This window comes from Pelophylax lessonae (assembly GCF_965119305.1).
Source record: "Pelophylax lessonae genome assembly, chromosome: 4".
In the NCBI taxonomy this organism is placed as follows: domain Eukaryota; kingdom Metazoa; phylum Chordata; class Amphibia; order Anura; family Ranidae; genus Pelophylax; species Pelophylax lessonae.
The window spans coordinates 60,717,397-60,737,396 of record NC_138771.1 but is presented as its reverse complement, the minus strand read 5'-3'; the positions used below and the strand labels follow the sequence as shown (position 1 = coordinate 60,737,396).

Genomic DNA, 20,000 nt, shown 5'->3' with positions numbered 1-20,000 from the left:
TTATATAAATACGGTAGCATACGTACGAATGCTTAAAATCACAAAATTGCTAATTACGTATGCTGTCTAGTTGAACATATAGTCCTTGAACAGATCACTTGCAAATAAATCTACCACGATTTACTCCACATATTACATTAGTTATAGAGATATCCTGCTTTGAAGTGACATCATTCATATGAACTGACCCAACATGTTTTACACAATTGGCTTCTTCAGGGTGCATATGGTATATTCTATAATACAAGAACCAAGACAACGCCATGTGTATATATTTTGATGTTATACCATCCACCTTGTCCTAAATCCTAAACGGTTTCATAGTGTGTACTGATGGAGAGCATCCCCTCACCGTTAGGCTACCACCAGTACCATACTTCACTAGGGTATGTGGTTTCAGGATGATGGCCAGTGTTGGCTTTCCTTTTGTACCAAGCCACCTAAATACAAGCATGTTACACCCCTTTCCTTTACAAGCCATTCAGTTTTAAAGCAGTTGTAAACCTCAAGGGGGGGGGGGACTGTAAGACAAAGGCAAAATGAGCTAGTATGCATCACATACTAGCTCATTATGAAAGAATGAAGCCCTTCAGAGGCGCCTGCACACTGCTGAGACAGCTGACATCTTCCCCGGTGTTTCTTCTGGGTTTGCATGCTCCTGCGATGTGAGTGGCCAGAGCCACAATGACGTCACTGACGCCGGTGTTAAGTTCATGTTAAGTTCAAATGTTAATTTTGAGCCATGAAATAATCTACGCCAATCAGGTTTGCATCTGTTCAGGTAAGCTTTACTGAGATTACTTGCGCAAGGACCACATCTCATACAGAAATAGAGAATGTGATGCCTTATACATTTTTGATACATCCTTTTATAGAGAGTTATCACATTAAAGAATATGGCGGGCATAGACCCAAAAACATAGTCATACAAGATTACACAATGTTTCATAATACAGCCATAATACAGCCTTTGTTGATAATTTAGCAAAGTTCTTGGTCATCTTGCTCTAAGAGCAAAATGGGAGTATGACAATTAAAAATGATGGATAATATGCAATTAATGGCCGGTTACTGGAACTATAATTATCTAAGCCAATATATATTTGTTTATCTGTTATTCCGGAAAGTTAGGGAAGTTCTCTTGGCAGGACATCTCATGTTATAGTTGACACATATTCATAATAAAGACAACATAATCAGACTAAAGACTGAATTTCTAAAACTATGATGTTTAAATATATTCAGGGATTAAGAGGGGACTCTAGACTGCTATACTGATACATGAATACATAATATAAAAGTCGTTAAGAGGCCTCAATATGTTTTCATCTTGACACCGGACCTTCAGAGCACATGCACCAATGATGTAATCAGCTGCATGCACTCTAAATATCTCCTAAACTGTGCAAGTTTAGGAGATATACACAGTACCTACAGGTAAGCCTAATTATACGCTTACCTGTAGGTACAATTAAACAAGAAGACTTTACTTCCTCTTTAAGTTCTGTGATATTTTGACCAACAATTACAATTAACTTATGGACAGAGCTTTCTTTCTGTGGAATGTATTAACCACTGTTTTGGTTTTTGTTTTTTTAATTATGTAAAAAAACAAAAAAAACAAACAAACACTGAACATTTTGGAAAAAGTTTCCCATGCTGTTCAAAAAATAAAAACTATGCCAGAACAGTAGAAACACCCCCAAAATGACTCCTTTTTGGAAAGTCTACACCAAAGGTAATCTTTTTCTTTGCCACTTTGTTTGAAAATTAAGAGACATGCTGCTATTAAGGTGGTTACAAGTCTTTCATCTTTACTGGAAAAAAAGTTTCCTGGAGCATAAAATTGCATTGTTTGCAATAACTAAATGTCAAAAACAAACCCAATGCAATCCAAGTGAGCTAACAAGCAAGGAATTGCCAAACACATTTCATTGGGGGAGCTGGGCACTAACTTGAGAGACATACAAGATTCCCCCCATCCAAAGACCTCCACAACCACTAGGCCCAGGTTTTGGGAAAGAGACCTTTGTTCTCATCAACACGAGACTAGATTCTTGAGGGCAGGTTGACTGGCATGGTTCGGGAAGGGAAAAAAAAACCACAGGCTCATCCACAGTTCTCTTCTCTATCCTGTTTTGGCCTTTACAGAGGTTTTTTTTTTTTTTTTTTTGGCTTGCATGGCTTGGGGATTTCACCAGGCAACTTTGATTTTATAGTCAAAGGATGTTGGGCGGTAATATGCTAACAGGGTTGCCAACAAAGCAAATTTTAACTGGTTCATCAGGAAATGGCAGATATTCCGCTGGTATATTGGCAGCTAGATTTTTTTTTTGTTTTGTCCTGCAAAGTCCTAGGTAGTGATGACCTTGACTGATGTCCTACTAACTTTTTAATCATCTCAGAATGGTTATAAAATGTAATAAATTTCCTATTGTCTAAAATTCCCAGCTCAAGGGGACAAGAAGACTTAGTTCAGAGCGCATTGTTCATGTTCACGCTTCATAAATTGGGGTATGGATGTTGTATAGGCTTGCTTGCTCAGCTATTTTTGCTCCTACCAGGACACAGATTCATATTAAAAATACTATTAATGTAATGTGCACGATAACTCCCTTCAGCAATAATGAGATTAAAATACAATTTGTCCCTGTGATGAGTTTGGGATATATGTAGGCTGTTACTGATAACCACTTCAGTGGTAAAATGTACCCCCAAATCTATTCAGTCTGGAAAATGGAACTTAAATGTACAATGGCAGTATTTAGTAGGTTTTAGCAAATGCATAAAACACTTGTTTGATTTTTATAAAGACATTTGCATTGCTAAAATATTTGGCTAGTGATCCTTTGTATAAGTACTCTGGTTAATTCTACGTATAAGACCGACATTCCCACAATCTTTTTCCTGGCTGTCGCCTTCAATATTCAAGGAATGGCTTCAACTTGAGCCCAAAGCAGTGTAGTGCCTTCTTTTCTCCTACTGTCATATGTATTCCTATCAAACGTCTTATATTTTATATAGATATGTCTTGTGAATATAGAGAACTGTCATATTTCCTTGTATGTTTCTTTGATTTCTTGGAAACTCAACCTACCTTTTATCATGTAAGGTTAAGGTTCTACAAAAGTTGCACAATGTCTAGTATATAATTCAATATTAGGTGAATTGTTTATAAAGAGCTCCTTGGCCTCCATGATTATTGTATAGCTTTTTTTTTTTTGCAGATTTTATAATGTAAAGTATAAAAATGGAATCTGCTTGGTATTTTTTTCTATTCTGGCTCTTGTATTGATGGGTTCTATAGAGGAGGTTTAGTTACATAAAATGCTATATTGTGTGAGTATTGTGCAGACAACTGAAGGTGATTGTGTGTATAGTTCCCTGATGATCTCATCAGTTGGACAATGAGGGAATGGGGAGTATAGTCTTATATTTTTCTTTAGTGTGTTCTGTAATAAATTGATATAATTTTTTTTTTTTTCCTTTTTAATATAGTAAATATGCAATCTTGCATACTGATAGCTGCATTTTACAGCCAGTAGATGATGATATCTAGATTAACTGCTGTTAATAGCGGTTTTAATAATGACTCTATTGAGGAACAAATCTAAAGTTGGCCATACATGGCTCAGATTTCACAGGAATTTTGAGCTGTAGGTGGCCATGCGGACCCATTCTACCCCAGAAAACTTCCACTGTGAAATCAAAGGAAACAGCCACAATAAAATCAAATGAACATCCCAAATCCATTATATTCTCCCTTTTAAAAGGTAGCAGAGACAGCCAAAAATAAAATCAAGAGCTTTACGGTCTGGTCCCTTCATGTGGAAACTTAGCCATCTTATAGTGAGAAATGGCAGTACACTGGATTAGAACACCCCTTTGCAGGTCCTACCATGAACCTTTGCATTTCCCAGGAATGGCAAAGCAACATGATTATTGTAATCTGGTCCCTGCGGTATCTAAAAAGTACCTGTTGCTTCACTCCTCCACCAACTCTGTTCACTTTCGGGAACTAAAAAAATCCCTGGCTCCAAGCTTTTCCCAGTCAGAATTTGTGGGCTCTCTACTACACTCATGTAATGGCAATGGTGCCTGCGGGTCTGAGGGGTTAGTTGTCAATTGCCAGTGCTGTAATATGTGAGGTAGTTGAGCAAATTACATTATCCACTATATAAGGAAACAGGTGTTTCTCTTTGCTTCTTGGGATGGGATCAGAAGGTAAGGTGAAGCCGGTGAAGGCAGTGAGCCTAGCAATAAAGTGAATCTGTTACTTTGCCCTGCATGAGCTAGATACAGGATAACTTTAAGATGCCCTTGGACATTAAATATACAGTGGGTACGGAAAGTATTCAGACCCCCTTAAATTTTTCACTCTTTGTTATATTGCAGCCATTTGCTAAAATCATTTAAGTTCATTCTTCTTCCTCATGAATGTACACATAGCACCCCATGCTGACAGAAAAACACAGAATTGTTGCAGATTTATTAAAAAAGCAAAACTGAAATATCACATGGTCCTAAGTATTCAGACCCTTTGCTGTGACACTCATATATTTAACTTAGGTGCTTTCCATTTCTTCCCATCATCCTTGAGATGGTTCTACACCTTCATTTGAGTCCAGCTGTGTTTGATTATACTGATTGGACTTGATTAGGAAAGCCACACACCTGTCTATATAAGACCTTCCAGATCACAATGCATGTCAGAGCAAATGAGAATCACGAGGTCAAAGGAACTGCCTGAAGAGCTCAGACAGAATTGTGGCAAGGCACAGATCTGGCCAAGGTTACAAAAAGATTTCTGCTGCACTTAAGGTTCCTAAGAGCACAGTGGCCTCCATAATCCTCAAATGGAAGACGTTTGGGACGACCAGAACCCTTCCTGTATGTACCCACTGTACATACATAATCCTACAGGCACTAGTATACACCTTGGTAGGTCCTTGTTTAAGTGTTTTTATTTGGAGCGCTATGGACAAAAATGAGTGCAAACTGCACCAGTTTGCAATAATTGACACTATTGCAACCTGCTATCAAATCAGTAACTCATTGGCTCAGTATCTGGTTAAAGAGGGAATAAAATATGGATTAATATAACAAAAGGAGTTATGAATTATTATATTTATCTTCACGGATTGTGCCTAAAAGCAACTGGATTTTTTTTATGTAGGAACACAAATTTCCGTAGAACAGCAGCTAATAGTTTGTACTTTGCTTTACAGTATGACGCAAGCCGGCATGACTTACATGTAAAAGAAGCCTGGGAGCAGGGCTATACAGGCCGAGGCATCGTGGTTTCAATCCTGGATGATGGAATTGAGAAGAACCACCCTGATTTACAAGGAAATTATGTGAGTGGATGGAGTGTTTATAGCCTGGGAACCAGCAAGGCAGCTGCAGGGGAAATGGTCAAAGTCATGTTTTTTTGTGCCTGCTATATGATTAGGCAACAGGATTAAAGATTTAATCTTAAACTTCAACTTTCAAGTTTTTGAATGCAACAAAGAGAAAAAATGCTTCTCAGGTTCTATAGTTGGGTGATCTAATAAACTAGCCAACCTAATTCAAAATCCAATAACCGGATTTTGTTTTGTGTATTTTGCTTTAGATCATTTGGATTCGTCCAGTCAAGTGATTTTAAAGCGATAAAAGTTGCTTGGTGGGCAAGTCAGCCCTTGGCTTCATATATCTTGCATAAAATAAGTACATGATGTCCCTGACCGAATTCCTAACCTTGGAGTTTTGGTTGTTCTTTCCAAAATATGCATGTTTCAGCATATTCTGTTGTAGTCCCCATAATAAATACATATAAAAAAAAAAAAGCTGGGGAACCCCATATAATGAACCTTTCAGGTGCACAGACCTAGATATGTTCACCATTATATTCTGAAAAACATACTAGAATTATTCAAGTGGTTTTACTCCACAGCAGTTACTCATAAATGCATATCAGTTTGGGTTGGACTAATCCTTTAGGGCAGGGGTTTTCAAACTATGGCCCTCCAATTGTTCAGGAGCTACAATTCCCATCATGCCTGGTCATGTCTGTGATTGTCAGAGTTTTACAATGCCTCATGGGATGTGTAGTTCCACAACAGCTGGAGGGCCGTAGTTTGAGGATCCCTGCTTTAGGGTCATTGGAAGCCAAACCTTTCATGCGTTGGCCACAATCATTGACTGCTATTCCATGGAGAGTAGGGATGGAAGGAATGGCTACTCGTTTTTGTAATTCTTTAACATGTATGTTAATATATGTTTAATATGTATGTTCTTGTGAAAAATAAAAAACCCAAGTAGTACTTTTAGCTAGTTAATTTAGATGCTAAATGTGCTTAGTGACATTCTTCTTTAAATGCAAGAGGGGATAGGAGTTTAGAAAAAAGTTATGTGAAATTGATGAATCTGTTTAGTTTCTATGTATGCAGATTTAAAATTTTGAAATCCAATTTTGTTTAGTCATATACTGAACCATTTATTACAAAAATGGCAGAAAAAGGCTTCTCTATTTCATATACATCACTTCAATCATACATATCTAGAATCAATAATGGCCAATTAGCTAACAAATCCTTGCCTTCAGTGCTAGACTCAAAACTGAAAAAAAAATCTGTCAATTTTCTGCTTATGGGCGATAACGTGACTCTTGTACTAATGGACACATATACACTCTGCATATGATCATGTCTCTTAATCTAGTACACCATGTATAACTAAGCAGCAGAAACCTGTCCAGGGATCCAATAGTTGGATTTTCTTCCATGACTGGCCAGATAAGAATCTCAGCCCTCTGCATATGAATTTGTATTGGTATTTTTCTTTTAAGAATAGTCAACAAAGGAGTCTTTATCATCTGTCAGATGATGACATTCCATTGGGTTAGTAGGATGACCACATGAAGACACATCTACTGAGTTATGAATAGTTATCCCATGTGGAAGCATTCACGAGTTAGATGAAAGTACAGTAGTTGGTTTATACAAGCCTTCTGTCTGCTGACTCAGCGGAATTTATTTATTTATTTTTTTTCAATTTTTTATGGTCTATTGAAATTTTACCACATTCAAACTTTAGCTGTAGAGTTTGTCATCCATATTGAGAGACAAACCTGGCAGATATGTATAATTCAGGAAAGTGACAATCCCACAAAAATGTAATATATTGCAGACTATTAGTCCTTAGCTTGAAAAAAGAGAACAAATGCAGCCACTACACCTAAGAACATTTTTAACAAGTACAGAAAATACCTCTTGACCTTGCTAGAAATGCAATAGCCTTGTCACTTCTTGTCAGATGAACTAAACTGGAAGCAAACAGGTTATCTGTCCTGTGCAAACTACTAATCAAGTCACCCCCCCCCCCTTCCCCTATGTAATGTAGATGAACAAAGGCAGACATCTTTCCCCTATGTAATGTAGATGAACAAAGGCAGACCTGTCAAAGTCCAGCCTGTGTGACAACTATGACTCCCTCCATAGATCTAGAGGAGAAGTGAGGGTAGCCCTCCTGTTGTTTGAAGGAGTAGCAGGTGAAAATCAAAGGGGAAACTGCCTTGGAAAGAACACCAATTTAGCCACATCAGCCGCGGACTGATGAACTGCAATATATTACTTTTTTGTTTTTGGGTCCAGATGCACTTTAAGAGCCACACGTGTGCCAACCTAGCCATTGAAACACGTGTATCTTCCATTCTGCCTGTTTATATCACTGTTGGGTAGAGAAGTTTACAACAGCCCATACACACACCAGTAATTGCTAGAGGAGATCTGATACAAGCCAATCAGCTAATAATGTGCTCCACATATTGGTTAATCATAATCCTATAAATGCAAGCAGTGTGACAGATTTGGCTATTTTGAGTAAAGTGCTCTTTCCAAGAAAAAGCAGCTTTGGAAACATTAAATATTCTGGGTTTTCACTCTTTTTACTTGCTGACTGTCTGTTTAATATGGGTCACAGAAGCAGATGCGGCTAAGCCACGTAGGCTTTTCCACAAGGACTCTTGCTGTGAAATTGGTTTTACTGTTTCTTTGACCTACAGTAGTAAATGGACATTTGCAAGACTTTTCATTGTAATTTATTTTCTCGGCATGTGTGTTTAATGAACAGCTCAATAATGCATGGTTAGACATTCATCTACTTGGTAAGAAAAGGGGGGAAGAAAAGAAGAGAACAGATTATTGATCTGCACCGCCACGGCCCACTCGAGAAAGGCGCTTGCTGCAGTGCACTTGAAATTTATTAGGAAAGAGCCATTAGGTTGATGAAAAACTGAATGCAGTTGGATATCTTGATTCTTTTTACACCCATCTGCAGAAAGAAAAACAAATGATCTGGTTTAGTGGAGATAAGGGAGAGTAATGTATGTGCCTGTCACTTTAACTGACGAGGTTTCTATTGTGGGCTATTTCTTTTTCTCATTCTCCTACAATTGTGTTTATTTAGGATCCCGCTGCCAGTTACGATGTCAATGACCAAGATTCAGATCCTCAGCCCCGATACACTCAATTGAATGATAACAGGTGAGCTTCTTTTTGACAGTGGATATGCAATATTGAAAACATGTCTCAAAGCTTACATTAATTTAGATTTTTTAGGTTATCCATTTCATACAAGCGGTTTAACTACTTGACCTCCAGAGCATTCCCCCCCCCCCCCCCCTCATAACCAGGCCATTTTTGCAATACGGCACTGCATTATTTTAACGGACAATTACGTGGTTATGCAACACTTTACCAAGAAAAAAATATATGTAATTTGTTGTTACACAAATAGAGCTTTCTTTTGGTAGTATTTGATTACCACTGCGGTTTTTTTATTTTTTGCGCTATAAACAAAAAGACCGATTCATTTTGAAAAATAAAACAAAAGAATATTTTTAACTTTCTGCTATGACATTAACCTCCAATAAAAAAAAATATATATATTAAATAAAATGTCTTCATAATTTTATGCCAATTTGTATTCTGCTACATGTTTTTGGTACAAAAAAAAATTCCCAATAAGCATATTTAGATTGGTTTACGTACCATTATAGCGTTTACAAACTTTGGGATATATTTATGGAATTTTTTTTTTTTATACCAGTAAGGCAGTGATCAGCGACTTATAGTGGGACTGCAATATTGCTGCAGACAATCAGATGCTAGCTGACACTTTGCGGCAACCAGTGACACTAATAGTGATCAGTGATACAAATATGCACTGTCACTGTACTAGTGACACTGGCTAGGAAGGGGTTAAACCTCTAGGGCAATCAAAAAGTTAACTGTGTGCCTAGCCAGTGTTTTTGTGTACACTGTGCTCTGCTTTTACTAAGAGAAGTGACCGATTCTAGTCCCTGCTTTGCAGAAACGCCAGATCGATCCCTTTCCCCCCCCCCCCTTGTCACAACTGAGATATACCTTGATTACATAGGCATATCTCCATTCTTTGTGTATTGTTAACGATCGACAGGTGCTGGAGGACATAGAGTGCCTGCCCCCTGCAGATCAGCTTATCACAGAAGAAGCGGCCTGCTATCGTATATATGTGATCCTGCGCACAGCTGCTGCTCTGTAGCAGTAAAAGTGCTTTCCTGCGTTAGGGGCAGAACTATGCCTTGCTTCCACCAAAAGTCTGTGCATCTTATTTCAGGTGTTAAGGTAACCTAATCTTCAAAATGAGGTTCAGTTTGGGGCCCATGTTTTGCTTTCACCCTTTAGGTTACATTGAGGTAAAGCAAGGAAGCAAAAGCCCATGTAGTATTATTGTGATTTTACCAAACAAGAATGTTGTGTGTGTGTGTGTGTGTATATATATATATAGATAGATAGATAGATAGATAGATAGATAGATAGATAGATGTAGATATATATATAGATATGTGTGTGTGTGTGATATATATATATGTGTGTATATATATATATATATATATATATATATATATGTGTGTGTGTATATATATATATATATATATATATATGTGTGTGTGTATATATATATATAACTACTTATTGTTGGAAAACAATATGGAATATTATAAATATGCAAAACAATACGGAATATTATAAATATGCATACAACACACATGCACATGCTACCTAAGCTTCATAGCAAATAAGAATTGATAATGGCTTGTATGTGATAGGGATACACTAAAAAATTATAGAGCGGTTTTCGTAACAAAAAGGATTCCAGGTCCTAATCAAGTGATTGCAGGAAACCAGTGTCATGCCCAGGTGAAATTCCTTCTTTGGTCTTATTATTATGGAGCTTCATGCTGTTGGCTTTTTTTTTTTTTTTTTTTTAGAAAATTTGGGTAGCTTTTCTCACATGGCTGTATTCCTTTATCACCTTCCTTTCGACATTAGTTGCTATAAGAAATTGTTTTAACCTAAACTCTAGATGGAACTGTAGTACCATGCATGCCAGATGTTAAATATGTCAAAAGGTGAAGCTACTGTTGACTTTTATTGATGTAGCCTGGGGTCAGTGTTTGACCAGAACTCCTCTAAAACAGGAGCAGCTAAAAATGTGTACAATGGCCACCAAATCATTTACATTTGCCCAATATACAACAATAGTATTTACATTCCCATTATGTTAGACATACACACACATAAGATAGATAGATAGCTAGATAGATAGATAATCAAACATGCAAATAACTTGGAGTATAGAGATGGATGTCTAATTTTAAGGCTAAATTCCAAGTATGCATATTTTTGCTTAGCTACATTGGTACAGCTTGGACCAATGTAAGTATGCATGTGTCCTACCTGACCAAACCCTGTAGGAGCTGGACGTCACTGTAGAACAGGGGTGGGGAACCTTTTTTCTGCCAAGGGCCATTAGGGTATTTATAAAACCATTCGGGGGCCGTACAAAATTATCACCTTAAAAATTAACCTGTTATATTTGGTCAAACATTTAATTATCTCACCCCTAATGTGATGGCTGCAACTGCTTCTCTTTGGTGAAGTGTGTGATGTTAGCTGGTATTGATGATGTTGCTACTCGCAACTGGATTTCCAGGTTTGCATCGGTCAGTCTGGAGCGCAGACGACTTTTTTGTGGTGGTAAGTTTTGAAAAGAACTACTGGCAGGTACTGCTGGTGGGTATAGCTGGCTGGTACTGCTGGTGGGTACAGCTGGCTCAGGCTGGTACTGCTGGCTTGTACTGTGCTGTGAGTACTGCTGGATGGTACTGCTGGCTCAGGCTAATACTGCTGTGGGTACTGCTGACTCATGCTGGTACTGTGCTGTAGGTACTGCTGGCTGGTACTGATGGCTGGTACTGTGCTGTGGGTACTGCTGGCTCAGGCTGGTACTGCTGGCATGTACTGCTGGCTGGTATTGCTGTAGGTACTGCTGGCTGGTACTGTTGTATGTACTGCTGACTACTGCTGTGTATACTGCTGGCTCTGGCTGGTACTGCTGTGTGTGCTGCTGGCGGGAAATGCTGGCTAGGAGAAGTGTAGCAGAGCCATGCTGGAGGAAGAGGTGATGTTTTCTGTATTGGTCAGAGGCGGAGTGCATTTGATATCACTCCACCTGTGACTTACTCAGACTGTCATAACGGAGCAGGAACTATACAGGAAGCATCGGCTCCATTCTGACAGATCAGCTGAGAGACACAGACTCAGCTGCATGGGGGGCCGCACCAGATGACTTCGGGGGCCGCATACCGCCCCCGAACCATAGGTTCCCCACCCCTGCGAAGGTACTGCTACAACAGTGATTGCCGCTAGGTTCTGGGTTCTATGTTGAGTAGCTGTCCTGCCGTTTAGTGAACACAGGAAGCCATTCGATTGGTACGGGTGCCATTCAGAGAATACCTTGCTTTTTCTGTATGCACACAAAACTTTCTCTGAATGGACAAGGTGGAGAGGCTAGGCAGTGACGTCGCTATCTTCACCCCATCCAATCAGAAAACACTTTGCAATCATTGACTCATTCTATTCTAACAACCACCTGTACTGGGTAAGCAGAAGGGCTGCAGTTTGGCACAGGACTTGGAAGCTAGCGACGATCGCTGTAGTAGTGTTTTTTTTTACTACAGTGAATTCCAGCAACCACAGGGTTCAGCCAAGTATGACACATGCATACACACATTGGCCCAATCTATGCAAAAATATCCATACCTGGAATACAATTTCACTTTAATTACTGGCATGAAGGGGATACATAACAATCACAAATTAATAGCATGTATAGAACATTTACTAGCACATTGTTTAGTTTAAGGTCGCGGCAGAGGACACACCGGCACTATTTATGGATAGAAGATGTTTAATTTATATTCATGGGAATTTATATTCTATTCATGGGAATATATGGCAGCTCATGAATGTGTTATGTGCGCTAACTGCATGGTGAAAGACTTTAAATATTTTCCCTAACTTTTTTTTCTTACAATCTATCACAAAAACACAAAGAAAATGCAAATATATATGAGTGTTATAAAGTTTTATTGCTGCTTTCACATACATCGCCACGATTTTCCTGCAGAAAAATACTCTTCTCTGATGCCTGTTCACTGAATGTCATTGCAGTGCTAGATGTTGAGCCTGTTCATGCCTGACCATTTTTCTATAGTTAAATGTATATATCTTGCCTCGGAGAAGCAGAGGTGTTGATTTACTAAAAATGGAGGGTGAAAAATCTGGTGCAGCTCTGCAGAAAAACCAATCCGCTTTTAAGGTTTTTTTTTTTTTTGTTTCAAAGCTTAATGGATCAGGCTCAAGTTTGAAGCTGATTGGCTTCCATGCACATCTGCGACCGATTTTTCACTCTCCAGTTTTAGCGAATCAATCCCAAAGTTTTTTTGAAAAAGTAATTATTTCGGAACACATTTTAAAAAATTGCTGCCTTCTGCACTTTTTTTTTTTCCTGCATTGGTGCTCTTTAGCAGGTCCAAAGAATTAACTGGTAAACACACAAACCATATCTACGTTATACAATATAAACAATCGCTATTCCTAGTTTCCATCCACTGTGCACGATACTGTCCATGATACTGTGCATCCATCACTGTCCAAATCTTGCCTCCTCAATCTCTAGAATATGCCCCTTTCTAACCAATGACACAACAAAGGTCCAAGTTCACTCCGTGGTCATCTCGCGCCTCGACTACTGCAATTCCTTTCTCATTGGCTTACCTCTACACAGGCTATCCCCCCTTCAATCAATCATGAATGCTGCTGACGGACTCATCCACCTTACCAATCGCTCAGTGTCCGCTACTCCTCTCTGCCAATCCCTCCATTGGCTTCTGCTCACCCAAAAAAATTCAAAATACTAACATCTTACAAAGCCATCCACAATTTAGCCCCCAGCTACATCACTAGCCTAGTCTCCAAATACCAACCTAATCGCTCTCTTCATTCCTCTCAAAACCACCTGCTCTCTAGCTCCCTCGTCACCTCCTCCCATAGTTGCCTCCAGGACTTTTCCAGAGCCTCTCCAATCCTATGGAACGCCTTACCCTAATCTGTCTGATTATTTACCCTGAAAACCCTCCTCTTCAGAGAGGCCTATCTTACCCACACCTAACAACTATACTTCCATTTTCTCCATCAGCTCATCCCCCACAGTTATTGCCTTTTGTTTCACTTGACCCTCCCTTCTAGATTGTAAGCTCTAACGAGTAGGGCCGTCCAATCCTCCTGTATTGAATTGTATTGTAATTGTATTGTCTTCCCTCATATTGTAAAGCGCTGCACAAACTATTGGTGCTATATACATCCTGTATAATAATAATAATCATGCACAAACAAGGTAATACTTGTTTAAAACGTGCTTTCACATGAAAAACTGCATAAAATTATAGTTAAAAAGGCAAAAAGGCTTTTGTTCCTAAGCTGGCCATGCCCATAGCGAATTTCAGCTAGTCCCTAACGAACCAGTCAAAATTTGCTTAGTTGGTGGCACCCCCCTCCCCCAAATATCTTTTAATTAAATAATCGAAGGAGCCACATGGAGAATTGTTGGTCGAACAGTGACTGTATTCAGTCAGATGCAGCCACTTTTCAGCTATTCTGACAGCTGACTGCCCCAGCTGTCAGAGTACAAGAGCCAGCACTGCAGACACGTCCATTCGTCAATAGTATTAGCCTAATTAAATCAAATACATGATAGAATATTGACCTAGGTGCAATAATGTTTAAGAATGCATTCCAATAATGCTTCAAAAGGCTTTACTTCCTATGTAAAATTGTTATAGCTCATAATGACCAGCTTTTATGCATTTATATAAAAGCCTTCATTTCAAAAGGGGGAAACAAAGTTGTTGCTATAACTGCTTAAAGAGTGTTGGCTGGAGTTTGCCTTTAATTTGTTAGCCATCTAAATCTACTAGTACATCAAAGACTAACCCCCACCCTAGACTGACAATGCCGCTCTCCAAGGGTGTCTCTGTTGCTCTTCCATCCAGAATGGAGACACCCTAAAGGCCCGTACACACTTGATGGAAATCGGACGAAATATCCTCTGATTTTTCTCTCTTGCTCAGCGTTCAAAACCGTTTTTAGTTGACAGTGCATAAAAGTTCACAAAATTTCCCGTCCGATTTTTTTTTTTTTTTTGGGACATTTGTTCCTAGACTTCCAGGTCGTCAGCAACTTCAGATCATGTGCGGTCTTTCGTATACGATTTTTCACGGACGTACTGCATACACATTAAACGAAAATTGGGCGCCTGTGGACGGACGATAAAAATTTTGGCGTTTGTCCCTCCGTTTCTTTTCGTTGAAAACATCGGCATCGGCTGCTGAAGGTTGTGTACACACTAGCCAAAAATCGTACGATTTTACCTCAGACGGGAATTTTCGGCAGATTTTCTACTAGTGTGTACCCCACTTAAGACAAAGTGTGTTACTGGCTAGATCACCAGGTTACAACAAATAAAAAAAAAAAAGAATAAATGCAGCCATCACATTTAAAGATTTATATGCTGCAATATATATATTTTAGGTTTTGGGGTTTTATTACCATTTTGTTTTTAATGTTTCCAGTTATTACCAGCACACATTACATTGTTATTCCTGCATGCAGTCCCTGTACACATATGCATTTATTATTCCCGTTACTGGTTTCTCTCATACTGTATTCATGTTTTATTACAGAGCATTCAGACAGACTCCTGCATTGTGCTGTAATTATTTTTTAAATGTATTTCTATTTTTATTTTTACCTTTTTGAGATACTGGGGTACTTTAGTTTGCCCATATTTTAATCTTAAAGAAAAACTGCTCTAAGATACGGTACGTGTCTATTTTTCATGACCATTCCATTTTTATCGCTACCGATTATAGGCACCAGGTCTGTTCTATAGTTTTGTGCTGGGAATGATGTAATAAAAAAAAAAGAAAAGTCTAAGAGTCCTAAAGAAATGTAAATTCCCTAAAGACCATCATGGTGTGTGAATTGCATATTCTGAATAATGTTATGTCCACAGTTCTAAAGTATTTTTTAATCCAAGTCATTAAACATAACCTTTATCATCACTAGTAATTAAAAAGGCAGTAAAACCGAGTAAAGGTGACCTATTATTGGCAGAACTAGAACTGAAAGCATAAACAGCAAAGAGTCGTTATGCAATGTATATGGCGAGACAAGAGCTTTCACTGTGAGCCGATGGGTGGTTGAGCCCTTTCAAAACACAGTTGTATCTGATAACTTCTCATAGAGTGCAACCTACAACGAATGTGTGCATATTGTGAAGACCTTTACAGAGAGCCCTAAGATGGCCAATTAATGAGAATATAGATTGGAATATGAATTTTATATTGCCTACATGTAGATCATACACTACATATGCCCCCCCTGCAATGTTTCTAATAGCTTTGTAAAGCAGAATAAACACTTTCAATCTGCATTAAAGCAGTAGTAAAGCGCTGTAAAAAAAAAAGAAAAACTTTCCCCTAGAAGTCAAATGCAATGCACACTAGCACATTATGCGAGACTTGCCTTAAACTAAGCCCTTCAGCATCATGCTGTCAACGCTGACAAGACTTCCATTGTCCCCTGGTCTTCCTTCCGGGTTCGTAGCCTCTGGCTACATGAATAGAGCCGTCGTTTACGGCACAAGCTCTGAAGGTCCGGCATGGTACGCCAGACCTTAAGAGCGCATGCGCCGGTGATGTCTGAGGCTGCATGCAGTGTGAATATCTCCTAAACCGTACAGTTTTAGGAGATATTCACTGTCCCTACAGGTAAGCCTTATTATAGGTTTTCTGTCCTTTATTACGTTCCCACAGCGGTACCCTTTCACAAGTTCTGCAGTGGGCCCCCTTCCTGCCATCTTGGGGCCTCCCCATGGTGGTGGAATGCCAGGGCTTGGTTGCAAGTGTGACCTTTGCGATCTTGGAAGTCACCCACTGGTGTCAGTAGTTTTTATTTTTTGGTATTTTAATTGCATTATTTTTTATCATTTTATTCTTTTACAAGATACTGACTATGACTCTGTCCATTTAGAAAAGGAAGGAGCTGGTAAATTACATAGTTTATCAAGCCCTTTCTGGTTCTCTATTGTGACACATCCCCTGCAGCAGCCGGCAGGAGAGGGGAGGGAGCACAGTGGGGGGGGGGGGACCAGAGGAGTACACGGGCCCAGAGACACCAGAACACAAGTAAACTGGATAGAGGAGTGGCCGGGGAAGCATACAGAGGAACCAATCTCCTCCATTTTCCTCCTGCTGCTACAGGAGGAAAAAGGAGGATATTGATTTCTCTACATGCTGCCCCCGCTGCCCCTCCTATCCAGGTGTACAGGGGAGCCGCACAGGCCCCCTGGAGCATGGGGCCCGGTTGCAATTGCAACCCCTGCAACCCCTGTAGTTACGCCCCTGACTTTAACTATTTTTAATCCTTATGCTGCTACCATTGGCAAATTAATAGGAAGGTGTATTCTATTTCCTTGTTAAACCTTTATATTCCCCATTTCTTTAGTTGCTTCCAGGTTTCTGGTCTAGGCCAAATGATGTCCTTCATCCCCACAGGAGTCTTCATGGACATTTGTTTTTTTACCTTTCATCAACAGGAGGGGGTTTCTTAGCAAAAGCACACCCTCCTGCCTGCATGTCTGTGCCAAGGGCAGATGGATCCCAGGAAGTAATTGCAACACAAATCATCTGCTCTTACTCAAGATGCTTGCGGCTAGAAATGCTGGGGTGGGGATATCAGGACAATATCCCCCTGGACATAATTCCTGCCGGGACAACATCCCCCAGGCAATATCCCCCGGAACATGGGGTTAGAGGGTTAGGGTTAGAGGGGGATACTGTCTAGGGGGATACTGTCTAGGGGGATACTGTCTAGGGGGATACTGTCTAGGGGGATACTGTCTAGGGGGATACTGTCTAGGGGGATACTGTCTAGGGGGATACTGTCTAGGGGGATACTGTCTAGGGGGATACTGTCTAGGGGGATACTGTCTAGGGGGATACTGTCTAGGGGGATACTGTCTGGGGGGGGATATTGTCCTAGAATCGGGGTGGGGAGGGGGGTGGGGAGGGAGCTGCATGTGAATGGATGTGTGAGCTTGATGTGAATATTACATATGAATTAAATAGTGTTTTCAGTTTGTGGTGCTGAGATACAGTTTAGTTTCACTTTAACAAGCACTCAACACCTAAATAGAGACTCAATGTAAAGTTCATGTTGATGATATGTTTGATACTTGTAGAACCTACTTCTCTTACTACTAAGATAAGTGTGTTTCACATTAATTTCCTATAACACAACATATTAAAGTGGTAAAAAACCTTATCTGAACACCACAAACTGAAAACACTATTACATTAATTTGTAATATTTACAGCAAGCTCACCCATCCACATATCCATTCACATCCAATGCCATCCCACCCCACCCCAGCATTTCTAGCAACAAGCATCTTGAATAAAGGCAGATGATTCGTGTACCGTGTATTTCCTGGGGCCCATCTGCCCTATAGCTCAGACATGCAGACCGGAGGGTGTGCTTTGCTAAGAAACCCCTTCCTCCTTCTCTTGATTAAAGGTAAAAAAACAATGGTTATGAAGACTCCTGGGGGGGGGGGGGTGTATGACATCATTTGGCCAAGGCCAGAAACCCGGAAGCAACTGAAGAAATGGGGGGGGGGGGGAGTTAATACAAGTAACTATGATATACCTTCCTATGTATTTACTAATGCTAGCAGCATAAGTATTAAAAATAGGTAATCTTGATTGAGAGAGTTTAGTCCCGCTTTAAGTCTAGTCCCCAAGTACCTCAAACAGCTCATGCTTTTCTTTTCTTTTCTTCCATATTCTACATTTGATAGAATCAGCATTGCTGGCTCAGCAAATACCCTAGCTGTTTAATCCAAGGGGATTCCTAAAAACAGAACATGTTGTGAAAGTACTTGAACTTTGCAGTTGAAAACCACAGACCTAGTGTATTGAGTTATTGGAAATCTTTTCTGAGGCGCGGAATGCTCAGTGTAGTATCTTGTGAACCTCATTCAAGTTTAGAGACCCTAAAAGGAGTTACTTCATCTACTCTGGGCATACAGTATAGCCTTGGCTTTTAACAGTCCTAGAATTCTTATACCAAGTATGCAATCCAGCTACTTTGTGGAGCAATTACCCCTTGGATGCAGAACATAAGATTTTCTTTTTCTGAGCTATTGGTGTTTTAGACAAAGAGCCTCTAGAACACACATGTCACACTAAAGGCCCGCTGGTCGCTTCTGGCCCACCAGGCTTTGTCATGTGGCCCTCACACTCAGTTTTGCTGCTGATACATGGCGGAACGCCATTCTGCTACCTCCAGCTCTCACCTTCTGCTCCTGCTCCCCATTGTCACTCTTAAACACAGAAACCTTCTGCTTTTACAAGAGACAGCTTTGCTCCCAGCGGCTCTTTGATCTAACAGATCCCTGCACATGGTGGGGTATAGTGTGTACAGACCTCCCGAATCTGGGAGGGAGAACGATCTCTCTGCAAGGCAGAGCCACCTACACAGGGAGGTACTAGAGTGGAATACACCGGTAGTAGAGCCAGGCCAGATAGGCCAGAGATGTGAGGACCTTTTTTGGGGGGAGGGGAGGGAGTTGAGGTTGCACCCTGTGCATGGCACACCCCTAAATCCTGCACTCTGTACACACCACACCACTGAATTCTGCACTCTGTATATAACACACTCCTGAAACCCTGCATTCTGTACGTTAAGCACTCCTGAACCCTGCACTCTGTATGTAACACCCTCCTGAACCCTGCACTCTGGATATAACACACTCCTGAAACCCTGCATTCTGTACGTTAAGCACTCCTGAACCCTGCACTGTACGTATGGGCTTTCCCCATGGCTCAGAATCCAGAAACGTCAGTGCAGCACTGGATGAAAGATGCAAGGGTCTGTCAGCAGTCCAGAAACTCACTTGACCTTTTATACACGCATACTAATTATAAGCAAACAGATCACAGGTGGGGATGGTTACATTTAATAGCCACTCAAACCCCCTTGTGTCAACTTGTGTGCATGTTTTCAGGCCAAAATCACCAGGGTATGTAAACCTTTAATCAGGGTCATTTGGGTAGTTTCTGTTGTCATTATAATTTTAAAAGGAATAAACACAGTTGATTGATAGTAAATGGCCAAGAAATCATAAATTCTGCCACGGTATGTAAACTTATGAGCACAACCTTAGCAGGCTTAACCGATGCAGACCTCTACCTTAACTACCCACTAACATTTATTTATTTTTTTTGCATAGTTGTGCACAGTTATAAAGACAATGTACAGCCTTAGCATTCCAAGGTTCAACTTTCTCTTTATGCTTTTCTAGTTTAATGAATAATATTCAATTCTGGTTTTGCTTATTTTTGAAGCATATTTGCTTTAGGCTAATTTTTTCTATTTAACCAATTAAAGATTTTGGCTTCGATCTGAAAGACCTGCTTTAGTGTTTTCCATAATTGATGGGGTCTTTCTAAAGGTCGGCTGGGAATAAAGTGTTTAATGCTTAACTTCAGGGATGCAATTTAAAATACT

At 39.9% G+C, this 20,000-nt stretch overlaps 1 protein-coding gene across 1 annotated transcript in view; it reads left to right on the top strand.

Moving 5' to 3' along the window:
* Positions 1–20,000, top strand: part of FURIN (furin, paired basic amino acid cleaving enzyme) — a 295,959-nt gene that overhangs the window by 190,366 nt on the left and 85,593 nt on the right. Inside the window, exons 4-5 of the mRNA XM_082256181.1 lie at positions 5,229–5,357; positions 8,449–8,525. Coding sequence (XP_082112307.1) covers positions 5,229–5,357; positions 8,449–8,525 — 206 coding nt within the window. The remainder of the gene's footprint in view (positions 1–5,228; positions 5,358–8,448; positions 8,526–20,000) is intronic.